This window comes from Squalius cephalus (assembly GCF_949319135.1).
Source record: "Squalius cephalus genome assembly, chromosome: 18".
In the NCBI taxonomy this organism is placed as follows: domain Eukaryota; kingdom Metazoa; phylum Chordata; class Actinopteri; order Cypriniformes; family Leuciscidae; genus Squalius; species Squalius cephalus.
The window spans coordinates 33,285,222-33,305,281 of NC_137139.1; the positions used below are offsets into that span (position 1 = coordinate 33,285,222).

The 20,060-nt window shown below is 36.0% G+C and overlaps 1 protein-coding gene and 1 long non-coding RNA gene across 10 annotated transcripts in view; one reads left to right on the forward strand and one right to left on the reverse strand.

Moving 5' to 3' along the window:
- LOC307146158 (AP-1 complex subunit sigma-2) overlaps positions 1 to 20,060 on the forward strand; it is a 61,470-nt gene that overhangs the window by 11,289 nt on the left and 30,121 nt on the right. The window contains exons 3-7 of one of the 9 annotated variants that reach the window (XM_079850025.1): positions 499 to 607; positions 696 to 833; positions 3,717 to 3,747; positions 11,003 to 11,078; positions 12,388 to 13,800. In XM_079850025.1, the coding sequence (XP_079706151.1) occupies positions 499 to 607; positions 696 to 833; positions 3,717 to 3,747; positions 11,003 to 11,055 (331 nt within the window). In that variant the 3' untranslated portion in view covers positions 11,056 to 11,078; positions 12,388 to 13,800. Of the gene's footprint in view, positions 1 to 498; positions 608 to 695; positions 845 to 3,716; positions 5,217 to 5,771; positions 5,863 to 11,002; positions 11,079 to 12,387; positions 13,801 to 20,060 lie in introns of those variants that run through there. The other 8 variants (XM_079850027.1, XM_079850026.1, XM_079850019.1 and 5 more) reach the window with 8 other exon arrangements.
- Positions 13,966 to 19,370, reverse strand: LOC307146188. Its single transcript, XR_013819065.1, has 3 exons — positions 17,983 to 19,370; positions 15,663 to 17,055; positions 13,966 to 15,588 (listed from the first exon to the last, which is right to left on the reverse strand). It is a non-coding gene; the product is annotated as an uncharacterized lncRNA (long non-coding RNA).

The window sequence follows — 20,060 nt, forward strand, 5'->3', positions numbered from 1 at the left end:
GAACTAGTCCCAGGTTTTTTGCCCAAACCAGTGCAGAAAGATTCTCTGTAGACTGAATATCAATAATTATCGGAAAAAAGTTTAAATTTCGATTCGCGGTCGCTAAGGGGCCCCAAAACGTATGCTGTGGGCGGAGCCACTTTTACTAAAATGGCTATAACCCGAGAAGCAAATGAGATAGCTTCACCAAATTCGGTACACATATGTACGGGCTCAATATTTGATGTCAGTGGATAAATGCTTGCCAAATAAAACTTAATGTCTTTTTATGCATGTGTGCTTAAAGGCCTTAAATGCTTGAACCCCGATAAATGCGGCTTGCAGCTTTAATAATTTTTTTTATGCACATTCACTTCCTTACACAATCACCTCAATCATTGTAGAATGATTAATTCTTTCCAAATAGAGCTATTCAAGTCATCTGTTTTCATATCAGCAGAAAAACAAAATCAGTTTTTTTTTGGTGACTAAAACTAAAACTGATGTTGTTTGTTGCAGATACGCCAGTCTGTATTTCTGCTGTGCCATCGAGGACCAGGACAACGAGCTGATCACGCTGGAGATCATCCACCGCTACGTCGAGCTGCTCGACAAATACTTCGGCAGTGTAAGTCAAAATTGACGTGACTTCTTGCTTCCCAAAAAAAAAAAAAAAAAAAGAACCGAATTACAGTGATTATTCCTCCCAATCTCAGGTCTGCGAGCTGGATATCATCTTTAACTTCGAGAAGGCGTATTTTATCCTGGACGAGTTCCTGCTGGGAGGCGAAGCTCAGGAGACGTCGAAGAAGAACGTCCTGAAGGCCATCGAGCAGGCGGATCTCCTGCAGGAGGTGAGGGTCATGTGATGCGGGAACTTTGCTGAGCCGGTTAGTTAAAATAATTGGTCTGTTGAGATGTTTATATCTCGCTTCCATCAGGGTTTGAAATTAACACCCGCCAAATGCGGGTATAAATCAAGTCAAATCACTGGCCAATTTGGCGTGTTACTTATTATATTTACTTATTATATTTTAAACTTTTATATATTATTATATTATTAACGTATTTTATCTACTCACTTTGCTGGGGAAGTTCATTTAAACCAAATCTGCGCAGATTTAGCGCAAAGTCATCATGATGTATTAAATGCAGCATATTCATTTGCAATGAAGCAATAGTGAGGATTATAAAGCATTTGGTTAACAGAAAAAACAGGGGGCTTTTTTTCCTAACATCCTACTTTTTTTATGTTTTTTGTACTGTATTGATCTGTCCACCTAAAACACATTTTTGGTGAAAAGGATGAGGAGTTGACAGGATTTTGTTTGAATAAGAAATGAATGTATGAAATCCAAATGTTATAATGTGTGTGTGCACATATATATATATATATATATATATATATATATATATATATATATATATATATTGATTTGTGTATATATTTATTTGTGTATATGCACATACATGTGCTAAACTGTGACGTAGTTAATCTGGTTTATTTCTTCTTCTTTTTTTCTTTTTTTGGGCTAGTAGAAGTTCTGAATGGCCGGTAACTTAAAAATTCAGTAGCCAAAATTGGCCAGTAAGTGAAAAAGTTAATTTCAAACCCTGGCTACCATAAAATACCACCACATCTGGTTTAATGAGTCTCTTGCCGCCTTGAGTACTGAGGTTTATTACCACCACAGTAAAGCAACGGGATCGTTTGCGTGTTTCATAGTGTTTCTGACCTTCGCACCGCCGCTCTGCTTCTCTCTCGCTCCGACTATTGAATTGAAAGGTAGAAATCCCTCAGGAGCTACATGTTCACAGTGACTGCTCTCGTGTGTGTGTGTTACCCAGCTTCCCCGGCGCTTGCAGAACAAAACACTCCTTTGTTCTTTACAGTTTAGAGGAACCGAGCTTTCACACACAATCTCTTCATCTTCATGGAGTCTCGCTCTAGCGTACAGATGCACAGATCTGCAGGATGTCCTGATGCTGGGCTTTCAGATTAAAGCTGAAGTGTATCTGTTTTGAAATTGAAATGCTTTCTCATATCCATTTTTTTTTATATGCAAGTCTAATCTGAAGAACCCTAGCAACACCATAGGAAACACCCAGAGCATTATAGCAACCACATACTGTAGCACCACACTAAAAACACACCTTGGCAACTACTTAGCAACACCTTGGAAACCACCCAGGACATTATTGCAACACATTAAAAAACTCAGAACTCCTTGGCAACTGCATAGCAATGTCACAGTAACCATTCAGAGCACTCTAATGACTTCCTCAGAACCGCATAGCAACACCCTGGCAACCATTAAAAATATTATAGCAACCACATACTGTAGAAACACTATAAAAACACCTTGGCAACCATCCGGAACATTATAGCAACTCACACACACAAAAAACTCAGAATACCTTGGCAACTGCACAGCAATGTCACAGTAACCACTAACAGTTGCCTCAGAACCGCATAGCAACACCCCGGCAACCATTCAGAGCATTATAGCAATATACATATAGCAACACACTCACTCAAAAAACACATTGAAACACTAACACATTAAAAAAATACTCAAAACACCAACCACTTAGCAACACCTTGGCAACCATCCAGACCATTAGATCAGCACACCAAAAAAACACTCAGAACCCATTGGCAACCACTTAGCAACACCTTGGTAACAATCTAGAACATTATGTACACACACACTAAAAACACTCAACTGCATAACAATGCAACTGTAACCACTCAGAGCACTCTAACAACTTCCTCAGAACCGCATAGCAACACCTTGGCAACTATCCAGGGCTGCGTTTCCCTAAAGCATCGTAAGCCTAAGTAGATTGTTGAACCATTGCCACCAATGGTCTCTACCATCAACTTGGCTCACGATGCTTTTGGGAAACGCAGCCCAGAACATTATAGCAACCACATACTATAGCAACACACAAAAAAACATTCAGGACACAGACAGCCAGAACACCCTAGTAACACCCTAGCAACCACCAAGAACATCTGGGCAATCACATAGCAAGCTGCTATGAACGCAACCATCCAGAATCATTTGGCTACGATCCAACAGCTGCATAAGAACATGTTAAAAAACTACTCAAGACAATAGCAACTTCATAGCAATGCCATGACAACTATATGATGGATAGATGCACTTTTATGATGGATAGATGCACTTTAATGATGGACAGATGCACTTTTATGATGGATAGATGCACTTTTATGATGGATAGATGCACTTTTATGATGGATAGATGCACTTTTATGATGGATAGATGCACTTTTATGATGGATAGATGCACTTTTATGATGGATAGATGCACTTTTATGATGATAGATGCACTTTTATGGACTTCAAAACAGAAACAGCCATTCACTGCCATTATAAAGCTTGGAAGAGCCAGGACATTTTTTAATATAACTAATATACACCACCTTGGATGACTTGAGAGTGAGTAAATCATGGGCTAATTTTCATGTTTGGGTGAACTATCCTTTTAAAAGCAAAATATGAGACAAGACTGTAGATATAACAGAGATAACTGCATTGCATTCAAAGTTTTTGTTGCAGAAATGACACACTTCAGCTTTAATCCAGGTGTGCTGATGCCAGCCTGGCTGTAGATAAATGAACTTGCTTCATGAGTTTGATGTCTCTCTTCTCTCTCTTGCTCTCTGTATTCTTCCTTCTTTTGCCCGACCCAACTGTTTTGATTTACAGAATCTAGATTTTCAGATCCGTCTGCTTCCAGGTATGATTTATGGATCATTGATTAGCGTCTGTAGCCATCAGTCTCCCTGTAGCTCTAGTCATTAATCTGATCCCAGTGGAGCGGGACTGTGTTCTGCATGCCGTGAACTTCTGGATACAGGAAGTTGATGACATGCTGAGTTTTTCCCTGGATAAAGAGATTAGAGAAATTAGTTACTATAGTTTAACTGAGTGAATCTCACTAAAAAATGGGTCACATAATCACCTCAAAATCAAAAGAAAAGAATGCGAAATAAGGAAATTGATTGTCACATTCAAAAATCTTAATTTTGTAAAAACAATTCCGCAAATTCCGCATTTCCCTCAAAAATCAAAGGGAAAAAAGATTTAAAAAAAAAAATTTTTAAAAACCTTTTAGAACAGTGTGAATGTGAATAACATTTTGACCAATATATTTCCACTCCATCCATTTTTGTCCCACTAAATCTATAGATATCTGCATTTTTACACATTGCATCCCAAAATCAAAAGAAAAAGAATGAAAACTTTTATTTTTTCATTACTTATTTTAAGTAAATATTAAGCCTTTTTTTTTTTTGCATTGACCATTAAAGTTTTTTTCCATTGCGATTGTTATTAGTTTCCTAATTTTCTTTATGTAAAATTATTTGCTTTTCTTTCTTTCTTTCTTTCTTTCTTTCTTTCTTTCTTTCTTTCTTTCTTTCTTTCTTTCTTTCTTTCGATTTTTGGGGTTGAATACATCCTTGACAGGTTTTGTCAGATTGACCCAGTTAGTTACTAATAAAACGAAGCAGTTTAGTTTCCTGTATAATTTCTTCTCATTTTCTCCCAGTGAAAAGGGGTTTTTGACTGAATGGATGTATGAATGATGTGATTGGATGATTCTTCCCACATTAAGGTTGATTTAGGCACTAGATACAGCCTAGATGAAGTAGAAATGTTCAATCAGCATCGGTAACTCAGAGCCGAACAGAGCTGTGGTTCATCATCTCTGACTGCCATCCCGACAGACTTTGTCCCGAGGGCCAAATTACAGACAGACAAAGGAGAAAATAGAGAACAAAGACTTGCTGTCCACGCTTTAGCAGCGAGACATGACCTAAATGTGCAGTTCAGCGACTGAGCACGAAAACACCAGCAGTGCCGAGATTTCAACTAGCTTTGCATCTTTATCGACGTCATGGTTCAAGTAATCATGCGAATATGCATTTATGTGAGAAATAAACGAATATGCATAAGTAATAAAAGCATTATCAGCGAGAGCATGCGGTTTGAGCCTCTGGGGCTGCCGTAGTCTCGACTGGGGCTTGGCCTTTATCTGCTGATTTGAGGTCAGATCTGTGTTTGATGTTTTAATGAGTTTGAGCTGCTGCTCCGTTTCTGCAGTTTGTGACTATTGTTCATACATTTAGCACAGTTTTATGAAAAATCATCTGTATGGCCTGGATTTCCAAACATTAAACTAGTCAAATTGCCTAATTAATGGTGATTAACAACTATTTTAGTACTTTTTTTATATCCGTGTTAAATGTATATAGTGTTTTTAACCCATGGATTTCTGTTAAATCCCATTTTCTTTCCCCCTCTAAAATGTTATTATTTACAAATATGTGTGAATTAATAAGTTATTGCATCAAAAATATTACCTTACACCAAAAGACTCATGATGTTGCATGTTTATATTTGTGGGTAAGTTATGCAGGCTAGTTAAATCAGTCAGTTGTTGGGCAGTTTTAAGAGATGTTTGTGGTTAAAAGCGCCTGGAAATCACATTTTCCCATGATTCTATACATTAGCCACAGATCGAGTTTTATTTCTTCACTCGATGTTCATTTCTCTGGCCAGCTGCAGAAACACAATCATGATGATAAGCTGTGATTCATTTTATATCATGTTGGCTGGATCGTGTCTCTGAACCACTTCAGTCTGAGGTTGAACACATTCTCATTCCCAATCTTAATCCAATTCCAAGAGTTCCTGGCCTTCTGTGAATCGGATTTGGCAGAACGGGGCTGTTTGATTGGCTGGTGTTTCTGTCCGTAGAGCCAGACTGAAGACTGGGGAGGTTTGGCCAATGAGGAGATCTTATAGGGGCCGGAGCCCCGCCCACGCTGTCAGCCGATTGGTAAATGGTGTGATTTGCCTGAGCCGATTGCTGATTGGGCATGATGAAGCTCTCGCTCGCTCTGATTGGAGGAGACGTGGTGACGTGACGAGGGGGGGGGTGTTTAAACTTCTTAACTCTTGACCTTTGACCTGGTCAAAATGTGGTCACAAGATTTCTAGCAAAAGGATAATCAGTCTTAAGTTCGAGCAAAACAGCATCCAGAAAAATTCATTATGTAAGAATTAGTTTAAGCATGCAACCTTATTCAGTTCACCGTTACATATTATGATGTATGAAATCATTCAGAATGGATTATTAGCATTCTAGTTATAGCAAACTCAGCGGTATATGAAGCCATGCATTTAAAAACTGCATATTTTACTTATAAAGAAAAGATCTGAAGGCGAACCCTAATCTGGCGTACTGTATCTAATGAATAATATGCAGATTGTGTCTTAAAGGGCCAGTGATAGTAATTCACGTCATGTCTTCAGTTATTGGTTCGCATATAATTATCATAATGGCGTATTCAGCAAACGACTGAACACATTCTGTGAATGCATGCATGTAATATGAATGTGTTGCGTTTAAAGACACACACCCCGTCTCCGCGATCAGACGCTGTGAATGTGTGTGTCGGTCTCTGACATGATGATGCCTGATGGGAACTAACTCACACTGGATGACAACTAATGCTTTAACTGCATTCTTATGCTCTCCGTGAATTGTGCCTGCATAAAGATGTGCATTACTCCCTCAGCTCAGGACGGGCGTCTCGGCTGTGTGTGTGTGTGTGTGTGTGTGTGGATGAGAGATGAGTGATGAGTGTGTCCCTTTTCATTTTGGGGCTTTGCCACTGCATAAATATCCCTCTGCATCAGAATAAATCACATTATGCGGCGATGGGTTTGTGTTTCTCTCTCTAGCTCTCTCTCTATCTCTCTCACTCTCACTCACACACTCTCTCTCTCTCTCACGCTCTCTCTCTCTCTCTCTCTCACTCTCACTCACACACACTCTCTCTCTCTCTCTCTCTCTCTCTCTCTCTCTCTCTCTCTCTCTCTCTCTCTCTCTCTCTCTCTCTCTCTCTCTCTCTCTCTCTCTCTCTCTCTCTCTGCCTTTTGCTAATGTTCTTAAAATTACAGTGGCTCAACCTTAAGTTTATCAAGTGACGAGAATACTTTTTGTCCGCAAAAAAACAACAAAAATAACGACTTTATTCAACTATTCATGTTCTTCTGTGTGAGTGAGTTCACGAGTGTAACAGCGCAGCGCTTCTGGGTTGTACGTCAGAACGGAGGCTCACTATTGGCCGACGCTGGTCATGTGTGTGATGCGTGTGATGTACAACCCAGAAGCGCTGCGCTGTTACACTACGTGAATTCATTCAGAGAAACACACAGAAGAAACTTGAATTTAGTTAATTAGTTGAGCAAATTCTATTAAGATTCAAAATTAAGCATTTTAGTACCTGTGAGTGTAAAGTATATAGGCTACAGAGAGATCTACACACATACAATTAATTAATTTTTGTAAATAACATATATATATATATATATATATATATATATATATATATATATATATATATATATATATATATAATTTTTTTTTTTTTTTTTTCAATTATACAATATTTCTTCTTTCAGGAATGTTCAGGGGCCGTATTCACAAAGCATTTTATCTTACCACTAGGAGTACTCCTAAATCGCACTAAAAGATTTTAGCTAGGAGTTTTCTCTTAAAAGTTATTCACAACGCCTTTCAGACCTACTCTTAGTAAAGAAAAATGACAACTCCTAAACTAAGAGTGAGTCTTCGTTGCTATGGATGATGTCATTACTCATGCACGAGCTTGACTGAAGTGACCACCTTGATTGGCTGATGATTGTAAGGCGGGAATGATTCCAAACACCTCCCCTACGATGATGAGTGACAGGTGACAGGTCTGAGAATGCGTGCGCTACACAAGTAGTGCGAAGGACGGAAGATGATGAATAACTGAATAAATAGCCTAAATTAATAAAGAGTATAAGGCAAAACAAATAGCCTATAGCCTAATGAAACATATGGATTGATGCAATATCTTTGCAACATTATTGAATTAATCTGTCACTATATGCCTCTGCCTACGTTTGCAAAGAGAAGAACATTTTAATTTGATTCACAATGAAACGTTACAATTAGTTTACATGCAATGAGTAGCCTAGTTTTGGTTGTTGTTGGTGGCGTTATTGCATCCCTAGTTATGCCTACAATGCAGAATTGTTCCTCGTGATTGGAAGCTCCTGTAGCCGCCGCATACGCATTTCACAACATCGCAACGTGAAATGCCACAAAAGCGGTTTGTGAATAGGTCTTAGTGAGTTAGGAGTCCTCTCGACTTCTTTTAAGCTGTCCCAGGCTTAGGTGCTACTTTTAGGGCTAAAATGCTTCGTGAATTACTCTGTCAAAAAAAATAGGAGTCCTAAAGTTACGAGTGACACGCCCTTTATTTTTAGGAGTTGCTCCTAAATTCGCCAGTTAGGAGCAACTTTTAGCCTTAAAATTCTTTGTGAATACGGCCCCTGGAGTTACTTTTATCAGGTGGATGATTGAAAAACCACTGGAAAAAATATTAATATTTTAATATTATAAAATTTCGGAAAGAAATAATATCTAAAATTATTATATATATTTATTATTATATTTTTTATATACAATTATTTTATTATATTATATATATATATATAAATATAAATATTATATATAAATATATTTGCTAAATGTATTCTCTTATTTTATTCGGGTGAAATGTGTCCTGGATATTGTTAATTTTATCATCTATTTTTTAATTTATTCTCAGTCTTTTTTATTTGTTTCTATCGTATTTAGTCAACCTTGTCCTGTTTTTGTTTAGTCAAGTTTTAGTCGACTAAATGTCTGGCCGTTTTAGTCTAGTTTTCGTCACTGATATTTAATGTTGATATAGTCACAGTTATCGTTTAATGGCCTTATTATTGTCGTCTCATCTTAAAAAACAAAAGCTTGCTGACGAACATTTTTCGCCATAGTTTTCGTTGAAAATGAACAGTTCTGGACTGATTTCATATTACTCAGTCAGTTTTAATAATCTGATTACCATTCTTTACATTCTCATTGGTATTATAAGGGTTTAATTTTGTGTGGCTTTACTTTTTCCAAATAACTTTTAAAATAAACCAATTTGAAGCTTTGGTGATGAACTTCAAACAAACGCCTGCCTCTGTTTGCTGAGGTGTTTTTAATTAAAAGCACACGGTTCTCCGTCAGCTTAGCTAATGAAACCTGGGAAAGTCAATCCGGAACATTCCTGAAAGAACAGAAGAAATCCCACACAGACTCGGAGCTCAAAGGCCCTCCGGCTGATCCGACTTAATTAGAGGACAGAGACGCTGAAATCGAGCCTGAAGCTCAGTTATATCCGTGTCTGATGAGAAACCTGTGGGAGCCGCGGCACTGTGGAGATGAGGAAACCCGTTGCCTTAAAATTATTAAGTAAATAAACGTAATGCTTAAAGGGTTAGTTCACCCAAAAATGAAAATTCTGTCAGTAATTCCTCTCCCTCATGTTGTTTCAACCCTGTAAGACCGTCGTTCATCTTCAGAACACAAATTAAGATATTTTTGTACGTCAGAACGTAGGCTCACTATTGGCCAGCATCACACGCATCACACACATCACACACATGACCAGCGTCGGCCAATAGTGAGCCTCCGTTCTGACGTACAACCCAGAAGCGCTGCGCTGTTACACTCGTGAACTCAGTCACACAGAAGAAAATCAATAGTTGAATAAAGTCGTTATTTTTGTTTGTTTTTTGCGCACAAAAAGTATTCTCGTCGCTTGATCAATTTAAAGGGGTAGTTCACCCAAAAATGAAAATTCTGTCAGTAATTACTCTCCCTCATGTTGTTTCAACCCTGTAAGACTTTTCTTTCATCTTCCGAACACAAATTAAGATATTTTTGATGAAATCTGAGAGCTGGCTCACTCCTCTATTGGTTTCTAGGTAATCGAAATCTGCCGGCCCAGAAAGTTAGTAAAGACATTGTTAAAATAGTCCAAGTGACTACAGTGGCTCAACCTTTAGTTTATCAAGTGACGAGAATACTTTTTGTGCGCAAAAAACAACAACAAAAATAACGACTTTATTCCACTATTCATTTTCTTCTGTGTGAGTGAGTTCACGAGTGTAACAGCGCAGCGCTTCTGGGTTGTACGTCAGAACGGAGGCTCACTATTGGCCGACGCTGGTCATGTGTGTGACGTACAACCCAGAAGCGCTGCGCTGTTACACTACGTGAATTCATTCAAAGAAACACACAGAAGAAAATGAAGAGTGGAATAAAGTCGTTATTTTTGGGGGTTTTTTGCGCACAAAAAGTATTCTCGTCGCTTGATAAACTTAAGGTTGAGCCACTGTAGTCACTTGGACTATTTTAACGATGTATTTACTAACTTTCTGGGCCGGCAAGTTTCAATTACAGAGAAACCTATGATGGAGTGAGACAGCTCTCAGATTAAATCAGAAATATCTTCATTTGTGTTCTGAAGATGAACGAAAGTCTTACAGGGTTGAACAACATGAGGGAGAGAAATTACTGACAGAATTTTCATTTTTGGGTGAACTATCCCTTTAATTGAAAAAATTAAGTTATGTGAACTTGACAACTCCACATTACTTAATTTTTTCGATTAAGCATGTTTATTTACTTAATAATTTTAAGGCAACGGGTTTCCTCAATTTTTTTAAGTCAACTGATCACTTTTTACAGGCTTCGCTGTGAGACAGGACAGTCCACGGCTGACCCTGAAATCGACCCCTATATCCTCAAATCGGGCGTTATTTGGGGGGACATCCAGTGTATTGATGTCCGAAACCATAGTGGACCTTATCGAGTGCACTCATTCAATCCCACAATGCACTGCAATAACGAGTGTACAACCAATGAACGCTCAACGGCTGTCCGAATTCACTCACTCCTTCAAGTGAGCAGTATTAGTGGACTAACGTAGGGGATAGTGAATGAGGGTTTAGAGGGCGATTTCGGATTCAGCCCATGTGTGTGTCTGTGGATCGATTGGATGCTGAGGTGGCTGTAAATCACGTGTGTGTGTGTGTGTGTGTGTGTGAATGTCCTGCAGGTGTTCTGAGTCCGAACATGTCCTGCGAGTCCTCCGTTCTCTTCCAGAGTTAGCCGGCTCGAGGCGAAGGCTTCAGGTGTGGCTCTCCTTCAGTCGTAGAGTCGTGTCTGGTAGTGTCGTTGTGCCTCTAGTTTAACACAGATATATCATGAGCTGTTCGTGTTTTATATGTGTGTGTGTGTGTGTGTGTGTGTGTAATGCCGTCCAGTCATTATGTTTTCGTGTTTCTCACTGTCCTCCTCCCTCACAGAGTTTATGGTTTATGTCATTGTTAACAGAAAACCAGTGCTGTACTTTACAGTGGCAGTTCTCAACTGGTTTTGTTTCAGGACTAACTATTATATTTTAGTTTTGTTATATTAATAATATTTAATACTTAATATAAATATATCAAATTACATATTTATTTATATAGAAATATAATATTGTATGTATATATGTATGTATGCATGTATGTTTAATATAGGATACTTAAATATTTAAAATATAAATATTTAATAGCCTACCAAGGCTGCGTTTATTTGATCAAAAATACAGTAATTTTTTTTTTTAAATATTATTATTGTTTAAAAAGCTGTTTCCTATGTGAATACACACTGTCGTTCAAAAGTTTTGGATTGGTTATATTTTTTTTACATTTTTTTCAAAAGGAGTCTCTTCTGCTCACCAATGCTGCATTTATTTGATAAAAACAAAAAAAGTAATATTATGACAATGTAAAACGGCTGTTTTCTATATTAATATATTTTAAAGTGATGAATTGATGAATAGAAAGTTCAAAAGAACAGCATTTATTTGAAATAGAATCTTTAGTAACATTATTAATTTAATTTCTTTTACTGTCACTTTTGTTCAATTTTAATGCATCCTTGCTGAATAAAAGTATTAATTTCCTTTAAAAAAAATACAAACTTTGGAACAATAGATATATTAGAATACAATATATTCCTTTCAGAATTTCATAATAATTACGTTTACTACAGAATAAATCTTGAGATTAATTGCAGTTATTTTAATCTCTTGACAGGATTAGTTAATATATAATCCTATTGTATAAAGTCTGGGCAGAATGTGTATTGAGTGCATTTACATGTACAGTAAAATGCAGATTACTGTTGGACATCTGTCGAGGTATAAGTATAAGATGACTGAATGTTACTCTGGGAATTTACATGCGAGGTAATGCACAGAAATCTGTCCGTTTAGATGAAACTGTTTTCACCAATAATCGGTGTGAGACTGTGCATGTAAACACAGTTGAGTTTAATGTGTTCACTGCATGTCGTCCTGCACGTGTCTGTCTGCATCTCTCACAGTTGTGTTTGTCTGCACCATTTTCAGTGTGTGTGTGTGTGTGTGTGTGTGTGTGTGTGTCTCTCCTTCAGCCCCGACATGAGTACTTTAACGTGCCTGTGTACTGATTGGCTGCTGCATGCTGAGCCACTCCCCCTGCACGCCTGACTCCGCCTCTGTCTCAGCGCCGTCCAATCAGAGAGCTGCATCTTGGACCCAGTTTCACCTGCAATTAGTGGATTCTGTCAGATAGTGTCAAATGTTTCATTGTGTGTTTAACTTGATGCTGGTCCCTCATCTGAATTGATTTTATTCCTGTATCTTGTTCAGGCGACACTCGTTCATGTAGTTTCAGGAAATCAAAACTTCGTCCAGCTTGAATAACTCTTATTGGTGGACGTCACCGGTTCTTCACTCTTACAAATGGACATTATTTAAAATACAGGGAGAAATTCATGAGTCCATCTGTGCAATCATATGGACTTTTCAGTCTTTGTTTCAGAGCAAAAATCCTATTCTTCATCAGTATCTTCATCTTGTTTTACAGTTGAAAACATAAGTGAATGACAGACTTAAGATAGAAAACGGGTTAGTAATATTTAATGCTGTTTTGATTCCCACGTAAGGATATTTTAAGATGTTTTATAATTATAATTTTTAAAATTATTTTTGCTTTAATGAACAAAAAATTATGTTCTTCCTCAGTATTTTTGTCCTGTTTTCCATCACAAATATCTAAACATTCTTAAATCAAGATGCATTTACTTGAGAAGCAAAATTACTTAAGATATTAAGTTATGTTTTCAGAAAAATTGGTAAAAAATTAAGTGAGTTTGTTTAACACAAGAAAAAAAATCTGCAAATAATCTGCAAATAAGGGGTCAGAAAAGATTATTACATTACATTACATTAATTATATTATATTCGGATGCACCGATATGGAAATTTTGGCCAATACCGATAACCGATAATTCTTTATATTTGAAAGCCGTTAACCGATATATTGGCCGATAAATCTAAATCCAAGTTTTTATATAATTTTTCAGAGCCAAAAAAAGTCTCACCATTAAAATCCATGTCTCAAACACACAAATCATAATGTTCTCATGGTAATTTTATGTAGCCGATATGACAGACTTGTTGCACTTTACTGTATTTTCCTGTGATTCAAATCATATTTCAATCAATTCAAACACAATGTTGAACAGTGCACATCTGAAGTGTCTCAGCTGAAGGAAATAATACATTATTTATTGACTTTAATATATCGGGCAATTTTCCTTATCAGGCCGATAATGATAACATTAAAACTGAACATATATCGGCCGATACCGATATAGTGGCTGATATATCGTGCATCCCTTTATTATATTATATTATATTATATTATATTATATTATAAATCCCTTTAAATTCAATTTATTTTTCTGACCCCACTGGCCTTTTTTTAAAATGTTAAGCATAAACTCACTTAATTTTGATTATTTTTCTCAGAAAACAAGGCTTAAAGGCACAATATGTAACTTTTTTGATTTAAAAATAGCAAAAATCACTATATCTATGTTATATATATTTTTTAGTTGTGTACTTAAATTATCCCGACTGTTTCCAACAACTTTCAAACCAGGAGAAATTTTAATTTAATTCGAAGACATGGCACGTTTGTTTATTTCCGTTTTGTCGCCGTCAATGGCGTCATATCCGCATTCTCCCTGGTTTCCGCTCGTACTGCCATGGTAACCAGAGCCCTCTGACAGTAACCAAGGCGACAGACGTGAACCACTGTGTAGTTCGCAATGTCTATTTTCTGTTGTTGTTTCGTTCAAACATTATGGACCATGGCAAGCAGACTTTGGATAAAAAAGGAGAACTAAAACGAGAATCAATATCAGCGCGGTGTTTTCGAGATGCCTAGAGCTCCACGTCCGAGACTTCGACCGCTCCTACATGTACTTTATTAAACAGGTGAGCACATTTACATAAAACTAATCAATGTTATATAGTTCAACAATGATAAAATGTTAGAATATGATCTGTATGTTATTCTAATGTTGATCTAGCTTACTGCTAGTCTCATACAGACAAACTAACACATACTTTTCAACACATTCAAATGCAGTTTAGTGTGATAGTGTAATGTTAGACCAGGTGAAACAGCGCTGCGTTACCTCACAAGTTTAATTTGTCTAATAAACTGACCTGTGAGTAGTAATTCTGCGTGTAGTTCGGTAGAATGAAATGTCCATATTCCTCTTATATCCGCAGGACTTGCGTCGCGTGTGGAGCTGATAGCTGTCTCTTAGCAATCCCGAACTGCTTCATATCACAGTCATGATAAAAACATCGATGTATTTACTCATCCATAAACATTACTAGATCGGCCGGCTTGACGTTGACGACAAGATCCATAATTCTTAGCAAATGTTGCGTCATCAAACTACGCCTTTGTTATTGTAAGAGGTTAGCGACCCCTAGTGGCGAAAACAATTTACATAGTGTACGTTTAATATCTTAAGTAATTTCACTTCTCAAGTAAATGTATCTTGATTTAAGAATCTTTAGATATTTGGAAAACAAGACAAAAGTACTGAGGAAGAACATAATTTTTTTCAGTGTGTTCGGTTTCTCTTAGGCGAACCCATCATCAGAATATTAAATGTAGGAATTTATAAATTATGAGTTTGTGTTAAAGTGCGGTGACAACTTTTAGTTTAGAAAGCCTAGTGAAAAATAAATGTACTAAAATGTATTTAAAATACATTTATTTTATGCTAAGTATACTACAAGTACATTTACATATTTATGTACTTTATATAAATACCCTGCAATTGCACTTTTAGTATACTAAATTTATAATCTTACAATCTGCTAAATTTGAACAACTAATTTTGTACTTGATGTACTTTAGTTATCCGGAAACAGTGCTGAAGTTCAACTAAATATATATTTAAGTGTATTTGTGCTAAAGTGGAACTATTGCAAGTATACTTTAGGAACACTTTAAATATCTTGCATTTAAAGATGAATGTTATACAGTGCTCATACTATCCTCAATAATAGTGATATTAAACACAATTTAGGCTAAATGTTGAGAAATGTGCATTGTGCAATAAATAAGTACTCATAAAATTTAATTATAATATTTATCAGTAAGTCTCAAAAGATATGCCAGTAAATATATTAATGTATTTGTAGTGCACTTAGTATGAAATAAATGTATTTTAAATGTATTTTGGTATAGGTTTTTATTACTAGCGAAGTTATATCAAATTATCAGTTATTTTTAATGTGTCCTACACACACACACACACACACACACACACACACACACACACACACACACACACACACACACACACACACACACACACACACACACACACACACACACACACACACAGATCGCTAACATATAGAAATGTTTTGAATGTCTGCATTAAATAATAAAATATCAGAACAAGTGTCATTTATTAACCCTGTAAAGCCTAACATGAAATAGTCAGAAAAGTGTAATATTTTGGAAGAGTTTATTGAAGCTTTAAGCAAAATGTTTTTTTTTTTTTTTTTTAAAATCGGAACGGAAAAGTTTTTTATGTTGAGTATCATATTTGATCCATCAGGCTTTTATGACTCATATAGTCTGTAATAGTGATAAATATGGAGGAAAAAACACCTCCGTTTTATTGAGTAAAAATATGCAATTTGGTGCAGATGCTGATATTTATGTATTCAGAAACGATAAAGAAAAGTTCTGCGATGTTCATCCGTTTCTGAACCGCTGTATTTCTGCTGTCACTGTATACGTTTTACACCCACAAACACTTTTGCACTTCAGTGTTCGAGACAATCTATGAATGTGTTTTGGTGAATATTTCTAGAGTTAGATTTGTGAACAGATTCATGTTTGGAGGTCCAGTTTGTTTCACTATGAGTGTTTAGAATCGCTGAGAATATGAGTGGATGTATATTCGTGTAACGCCGTAGAAATAAACAAATGAAATGTGAGAATTTCAAGAAGTGTGTGCTTGTGTTTGTAGCTCAAGTTTGGATTGTAGAGCACATGAAACCTGTCCAGATAATATTTCACACGAAAAAAAAGAAAGTATATTTTACATAGCCTATTTTAGGATAAATTTTTTTTTTCATTGTGCAAACCATTTCATTGTGCAAAAATTTTTCATTGTTTCAAACCATTGCATGGTTATTTTTATAACATTTAAACATTTAGCACTCAAATATATATATACATACACACACACACACATACACACACAAATAATATTACGCAAAATAATCTTTGTCATTTTCCTTTATGCACAGTGCATATGGGATAAACCTGATACTGATATTGAAACCTTGATATTTAATATTAGTTGATATTAGTGTAATATGAGAAAATGTATCATTATATTATGCAAAAGAATCTTGATGCCATTTTCTTTTATGCAATATGTATGTGTGTATGTAAATAACGAAACCTATTACTTTCCATCATAAAGTAACTAAGTAACGCAATGTTACGTTTTTAGGGAGTAACGCAATATTGTAATGCATTACTTTTAAAAGTAACTTTCCCAACACTGTGCGCATGCGTATTGTGTTCAGTCTACAGTGTTTCTTTACAAAGTGACATCGCCACCTACTGGCCTAGTTGAAGAATACAGCACTTTTAATCGTTTTCTCAGATCCGTGACGACATTGTCAACTGCACACGGAAAACTTTTTAGTATATAGTTGTCGTGTAAACGTACCCTAAGTAGCTGTTTTTCTGTTAGTTAAAATGATCTGGGGCCGTATTCACAAAGAATTTTAAGGCTAAAAGTAGCTCCTAACTGGCGAATGTAGGAGCAACTCCTAAAAATAATGGGCGTGTCACTCCTAACTTTAGGACTCCTAATTTTTTTGACTAAGAGTAATTCACGAAGCATTTTAGCCCTAAAAGTAGCACCTAAGCCTGGGACAGCTTAAAAGAAGTCGAGAGGACTCCTAACTCACTAAGACCTATTCACAAACCGCTTTTTGTGGCATTTCACGTTGCGATGTTTTGAAATGCGGCGGCAGCTTCCAATCGGAGGGAACAATTTTGCATATAGGCATAACTAGGGATGCAATAACGCCACCAACAACAACCAAAACTAGGCTACTCATTGCATGTAAACTAATTGTAACGTTTCATTGTGAATCAAATTAAAATGTTCTTCTCTTTGCAAACGTAGGCAGAGGCATATAGTGACAGATTAATTCAGTAATGTTGCAAAGATATTGCATCAATCCATATGTTTCATTAGGCTACTAGGCTATAGGCTATTTGTTTTGCCTCACTCTTTATTCATTTAGGCTATTTATTCAGTTATTCATCATCTTCCGTCCTTCGCACTACTTGTGTAGCGCACGCATTCTCAGACCTGTCACCTGTCACTCATCATCGTAGGGGAGGTGTTTGGAATCATTCCCGCGTTACAATCATCAGCCAATCAAGGTGGTCACTTCAGTCAAGCTCGTGCATGAGTAACGACGTCATCCATAGCAACGAAGACTCACTCTTAGTTTAGGAGTTGTCATTTTTCTTTACTAAGAGTAGGTCTGAAAGGTGTTGTGAATAACTTTTAAGAGAAAACTCCTAGCTAAAATCTTTTAGTGCGATTTAGGAGTACTCCTAGTGGTAAGATAAAATGCTTTGTGAATACGGCCCCTGGTAACTACGACCAGACTCAGAAAGTCATTTCAAAAGTGGAGCAAGGTTTGATGAAAGATAACATGAATTTGCAAAAGCAAATAGTCCATTTTGATTTGATGTTGTCTTTTGAAAAAAAAAAAAAAAAAAAGATTTTTGCTGCTTGGTCAAATTGCTTAGTTAAAATGAGCTTAAGCAACACAATTGCTATACATTTTGTCCAAACTTAATTTGATTGTGTTCAATCTGCTTAAATATATGTAAAATGTAAGTTTACTTAATCCGTTTGTGTTGGATTACATGAATGATTTGTGTTGCATTTACTGAAACTGGGCGGAGCTTGTTAGTTCCCAGCATGCTTTGCATATGGTTGAATTAAGAGAGAATAAATGTTAAAATTAAGTGTTAATTTATGTTTTTTTGAGAAAATGAGAAAAGGGGAAGACTTGATAATCTGTAATTGTGTTTAATGTTCAATTACATTGGAATTATCAGAACCATTTAAATTACAGTGGGTTACCATTGTGGAGAAGAGTGGAGCATTTTGTTTATTTGTGAGCATTTAAGATGCTAATATGTGCCACTGCTAGCAAATAGCTAGCTATTGTCTATCAATTCAATTGTGTGTCACTAAAATAAGTGAAATATTAATGGATGAATGCATATTTAAATATGAATAGCTGAATCATGTCAGGGAGCTTTTATAAATTCACTTTGAGGTCGCTTAAAATGACTTCATTCCATGATGTTGAAGTTACATGAACAAATTATCTTTGTTTAACGCAACCCAGTTGTGTGGAACCTGTTGACATAAAAAAGTTAATTAAATCCTACATTTTTTGAGTTGATCTGTGCTCTTGTTGGCCGTCGGTGTAAACTCCTCCTCCGTCACCGCAGGGTTGAGTTGATCATTGGGTTTTAATTGCGACGGGAATCTTTGCAGCTCAGAAATCATGAATGATTCAAGACTCCCGGAGAGAAGCGAACGCTAACGATCCGCTGGGATGCTCCTGTCTTTACCCGGCGTTTAAGACCGGAGTACTGGGATAAACTCGCATTCAGTCAATCTGATGAACTAATACAGCTTGCCTTGAGAACAAAAGCGCTTCTGCAAATAAATGTTATATTTAATGTTGAATTTACACTGTAAAACATGGTAACATGCAATTGTTACACTGTAATAAAAGCTTGATCAATAAGTCGTGGCAACATGTTTTTACACCTCATCAAAATTTAAGCAATTTCAACTTTTTTAATGTTAATAGAGATTCAGCTCTATTTTAAGTCCGTTTAATATAGTTTATAATTGAAATGACTTGCACAGATAATTTGATTATACTTAAAAAATTTAAGGCAGCGACTGTTTTTAGTTCAAATAAGTGGCCATTTTTTACAGTGTACAAAAAAAAAATTGCCGGACAAACACTTTTCACACTGAAATTGATTGTAAATTTCACAAACAATTACAGAGAAATGAGAAAAGTGTAACATTGCATTAAATGTGAATAGAAAAAACCCCACTAAATAGTATTTTCTTGTAAAACATACTATAATTACTTCGAAAAATGTATTTCTGCCTGATTTAACCCATAAACTTGGTTTTGCTGAAGTGATTTAATGTATGTGTGTTGATTCATGTTAATGCATTTTTAATTCAAAAATTCAAACTCAAAATTCCAAAAAGATTTGTCGGTGTGATTTTGGATGATTCAGTGATGGTAAATAATTTTTTATTTTATTTAAATTCACTCAAAATTCCTAAACGTTTTGTTGGTGAAATTTAATGTAATGATTTAGAGATGTTAATTTTTTATTTTATTTTTTATTTTATTTCATTCTCTAAATTCCAAAGGGATTTGTTGGTGTAATTTTATGTAATCAGTGGTTAATTTTGAATTAAAAAATGATTTGTCTATCCTAGGACTAAACAAATAAAACCACTTCATTAAATATAAACTTAAAGGGATAGTTCACCCAAAAATGAAAATTCTGTCAGTAATTACTCTCCCTCATGTTGTTCCAACCCCGTAAGACATTCGTTCATCTTCGGAACACAAATTAAGATATTTTTGATTAAATCTGAGAGTTGTC